The following is a 4,518-nucleotide window of genomic DNA, read 5'->3' on the forward strand; positions in this document are numbered from 1 at the left end:
CTTAAAAAAAAAAAAATAGGAAAAATCGACAATCACTGTAGGCGTTTAACTTTCATCTTCTTTGAGGTGGTGAATTATCTTTATTCCGGTAGAGGGCGCTAACAGACCATTTAATAAACAATGTATTCGTTTCTTTAGCTTGTATTAAAACCAGTTATTTGCTGCCCGTCCAAACACATCTCTCTGAACACAAAAGTGACCTTAAACCAGGGGTGTCAAACTCAGTTCCCTGGAGGGCCGTTGTTCTGCATGTTTTCCAAGTCTCCCTGTTGCAACACAGCCGATTCAAATGATCAGATCATCAGCAAGCTCTGCGGAAGCCTGACATTGAACCTGTTCATTTGAATCAGGTGTGTTGCAACAGGGAGACTTGGAAAACATGCAGGACAGCGGCCCTCCAGGAACTGAGTTTGACACCCCTGCCTTAAACAGTTACTCGCTAGGAAAGCAACGTGAAACGTACTTTAGAACGAGCATTTCACGGTCAAGAAAGGGTTATTCTTACCCTCTTCTTAGTTTGCCGGTTGTTTTAGTTAATCAAGAAAAAAAAATATCTCAAACGAAAATCAATCATGTTCACGGGCGAGTCTTGTTGTAAAAAAAGGCGAATTACAATATTTTGTGGTAGACAGCGCCGACTACCGTACAGGAGAGACATTGCGGTCAACAGGCGTCACTGTCAACATATAATTTTAAAAAAAGGTTTGTTTAGGTTGAGCAGAAAACACAAAGTAAAACAAAAGAATTTAATGAAGTAGTGTTTGACGCTTTTATATCAAACATGACATAAAACTAGGTAAATACAATCGCAAAAGTGCTGACAGGAAGTAACTGTTGAACGCTTGGCTATCACGCGATGACTAATACAAAGTCTTCAAGTGAAAACAAAACAATTAACGCTAGAAAAGATCGCTGTGTGCCTCCATGAATACAACAGGAAAAAGCAACAAAATAAGTTAACTTTTTTAGCACGGTTCAGTACAAAACTGAGTGAAACAGTGTGTCGGCTGGTGAATCTCTCGCCTTTAAAATACACAGTAAGGTGGTTTGAAAAGTTATTTCAAAAACTAGAAAATACAAAATACAAAAGCCCTATTCCCTAACAAAAGCCTCCAGTAAACTGCAAACATTATGACAAGATGATATTCTCGAAATCCTTTTTTCTAAGAATATAAAACTGTGGTACAAATTCAACGTATCATCTTTTGTCCTGAAGCAGTTCACTCCTTTTTTGGCTGCTCGATGAGTTTGCCCCTGTGGTACTTCTGTCCGATTCCGTAGGGGACGTGAGCGGAGATGGTGCCCAGTTCTTTGGCCCCCTCAATGTGAAACATCTGGTCGTCAAAGTAGATGTGCGGTTTTATCTTCTGCAGCAGGGGCCCTTTTGGGGCTCCGGCCAGGAAGAGAGCCTCGTCCACCTCCAGGCCCCAACTGCGAAGGGTCTTCAGCACTCGAGCTCCCGAGCTGGCGGCGCTCCGGGCCGTGACCAGGAAGGTTCTTATGGGGCAATCCAAACGCTCGTTTTTGGTGTAGAATTTTCTCTGGAGCTTCCCTAAAGCCTCCAGGAAGCACTTCAAGGGGCCCTAAAACCATCACAAGTCTTTAGTTCATTGACATGATGTCAATTTCACACCAAGTTTAGCATTAGTGCCTGTCGATGAGGATTTAAAATACAATTCTTATATTTGGAAGAGTAAAATTCGGAGTACGCATTAATTAGCCGACTAATTCAAAAAGATACACAATGAATAAAATTGCTTATTTTTTGGTCCCTCGCCCTCATGACAATAAAGATATGAATTACAGGCACAACATTCAACTGTTTTAGTTTGAATTGTATATGGAGTCTGAATACAGAAAAAAGTAAATTCAGTGAGACTTTGGCCGACTTACTCGGCCTCTTTATCCACCACTATTTTATTTGTTATCCTATTTAATAATATGAGGAAAAAACATTTAATTGTAAACTATACTTGATGTCTCCTTAAAAGACAAAAGCAGGTACCTGAGCAAGTGGTTTGTTCTCAAATTTCTTCTCGTGCTCAAAAAAGCTGTCCAGGCCACTTTGCTTCACAATGATCTCCGACTCATCCGAGAAGAGGACGGCGTCGCCATCGAAAGCCACCCTCAGCTGATTGTCGCACAGCTCATTCTCCGTCTCGGGCATGAACATTGTGGCCGCAGCAATGCCTGAAGCAGAAGCATAAAAAACAATTCATATGCCAAGAATAAGCGCATATACATGAAGGGCGATGTCATATCTTCATAACTCCATCACATGCCTTCGTCAATGGCCTCTGTGACTTTCTCAGCATTCTTGGAGAGATATAGATTGGTCATGTAAGCTTTAAGGTAGCCGATCGGACTTTTCCCTCCAGTCATACAGAATCTCTCGATGGTCAAATCTGAAAGGAAGTCCCGTTGAAGAGTTGTTAGCAGTTCAGCGCTGTTCAATATCACACCAACAGCCGGCGTACCGTAGTGATTGATGCTGTTGATGAGGCGCACTCCAACTTGGGCGTGGTTGTTTGTCATGAGGACAATGTCAAACAACTCCTCGCTGTCCGGATAGAGCTCCCTCAGCCGAGCGTTGACCGTCATCAGCGCCTGCATGTTGTGGGAGCACAGTGAAAGTTTTGTATTTGTATTTAGTTGTTTTCTTTTGAGTGTATGTTCTTCAGCCATTGTATTTGATAGTTTCAGCGACTTCAACCTGATTGCTATATTCTACAGTATATGCAACTTCCCTACATTACACAAGCAAGGGATTTCAAAAATGTGCTACGGAAAGAGAACACCAAGACATTTGCATCGTTTTAACACTCCTTGAAGATGTATAAACACAAACTCGAAAAAAAAAAAGACCCATCAACATAATGCATCAACGACCTTGAATTTCAAGTTGAGATGAGTTGCCTATGTCTGCAAAGCAGTTGGTGAATTTTTGTGAGTGAATTGCGATGAGGCCTGGCAACCTGATTCACCACTTACCAGTCTTAGGGACTCATTCTGCCATTTGGGAACATAAAATTAGCTTTGTTGTTATTGTTGTATTAACTATCAGAATTGTTAGTTTTGTGCATTCTCAAACATACACACAGACTCAGTTATTACAGTATTTATGATGGCGACACATGACTTTGATGCCATCCATACTCATTAGGGTCACGTATGAGCTGGAACCTAACCTAGTAGACTTTGTGTTGGGGACAGGGTACACCCTGAATTGACAGAATCACCAATTTGCAGTGTACACATGGACAAGCAAGCATTCACAATGACAATTTTGAGTCTTCAATTAATGTGACATGCAAGTCTTAAAATACACATACCAAAGTACTTGGACAAAACCTACGCAAGTACTTTTAAATTGCACTAGGAAGTTGACCAGCATCACAAAGTGGATTGCGTTTCAATGTGGATAATCCTGTGTGCATACAGTAGTGTGAGACCAAGTGAAGCATTGCAAGTACCACACCCTGCTAGCAAGTACCCTGCAGAGGCTTGCTGTCAAATACCTGCCAGCTCACCTTGACGAATGGGAAAGCAGGTCCCGGCTTCAAAGGCTCATTCTCGTGTTCAACCTGATAAGCCACGTAGTTCTCCACTCCTTCCTTTTCATAGATGAGCCTCTCCGCCACCATGTTGAAGAGGGTCCGGGATGATACGGCGATGGTGACAGCAAACCCGGGTTTAGGCTGGAGAGGCACGGGCACCAGTCAAAATCATAAACTTAAAAACAACATTGTCACTGACGTCACGTTTTCAGTCACATTCCATAATGTAACAAATACGCTCGGGGCTCAAACGCGTGCACTTACCGGTCTCGGTTTGTTTGTTTTGAGGTGTTCAAAAAACGCTTTGGCCGCGGCCCAGTCTTTCTCCTCCTCTTTCTCCTCCGCGTTGTCCTCCACTTGACTTGACTCGTTGATCTTTACGTCGCTCATTTTCCGTCACGAAAATAGATCTGTTTTGCCAGAGAGAGCTTTGGGATAAGTCCGACCAAGAACATGCAACTGGGGGCAGAAAGAAAAAAAAAGTTTGCGGAAGTGCAACAAAAGTGTAGTAGGTGTGTCGCCACGATGACGTCAGCCCCCTGCGCATTCTTGAGTCAATGCCGGAAGTAAAGTGGGTACCCTCTTTTTATGGACTGTAACGTTATCATTATTATTATTATTTCTTAATATCCGGAAAACTGATTAATATAACACCCACGAACAGTACCGCAACTATTTAAAAGAATAATTGACTAAAATATCTCACCAGCCAAACAGTTAGTGCACCTAATATCCCAAGTCACAAGTATGCGGAGGACGACTGTACTTTTAAGTTGTCATCTTATCAAGCACCACTAGATGTCAGACATGTCATACTTGCGCTTAGACTGAGTCTTATACTGCCCTGTACTACAACATAACTCGACGTAATGTGGTTTATTTTTTCAGATTTGGAATAATATGCAGGAGAAGCATAGCATCCCTCGTAATATAAAAATTAGGAACGGGTTGATTTTTGTGA

At 42.1% G+C, this 4,518-nt stretch overlaps 1 protein-coding gene across 1 annotated transcript; it reads right to left on the reverse strand.

Annotated features, from left to right (window-relative positions):
• Positions 1-575: 575 nt before the first annotated feature.
• Positions 576-4,063, reverse strand: LOC109523348 (cytosolic 5'-nucleotidase 1A-like). Its single transcript, XM_019882436.1, has 6 exons — positions 3,822-4,063; positions 3,531-3,698; positions 2,478-2,607; positions 2,283-2,405; positions 2,006-2,190; positions 576-1,583 (listed from the first exon to the last, which is right to left on the reverse strand). The coding sequence occupies exons 1-6, from the start codon at positions 3,945-3,947 to the stop codon at positions 1,221-1,223; spliced, it is 1,095 nt and encodes a 364-aa protein (XP_019737995.1). The 5' UTR covers positions 3,948-4,063; the 3' UTR covers positions 576-1,220.
• Between the last annotated feature and the right edge of the window lie 455 nt (positions 4,064-4,518).

Source organism: Hippocampus comes, unplaced genomic scaffold, assembly GCF_001891065.2.
Source record: "Hippocampus comes isolate QL1 unplaced genomic scaffold, H_comes_QL1_v1.1 scaffold594, whole genome shotgun sequence".
Taxonomy (NCBI): Eukaryota; Metazoa; Chordata; class Actinopteri; order Syngnathiformes; family Syngnathidae; genus Hippocampus; species Hippocampus comes.

Excerpts from the sequence above, each read along its gene's own strand:
- LOC109523348 (XM_019882436.1), bottom strand. The coding sequence starts at position 3,947 with ATGAGCGACGTAAAGATCAACGAGTCAAGTCAAGTGGAGGACAACGCG. Across the intron at positions 3,699-3,821 it reads AAACAAACAAACCGAGACCG|CCTAAACCCGGGTTTGCTGT; the intron begins GTAAGTGCACGC and ends GTGCCTCTCCAG. Across the intron at positions 2,608-3,530 it reads CTGCTTTCCCATTCGTCAAG|GCGCTGATGACGGTCAACGC; the intron begins GTGAGCTGGCAG and ends CACAACATGCAG.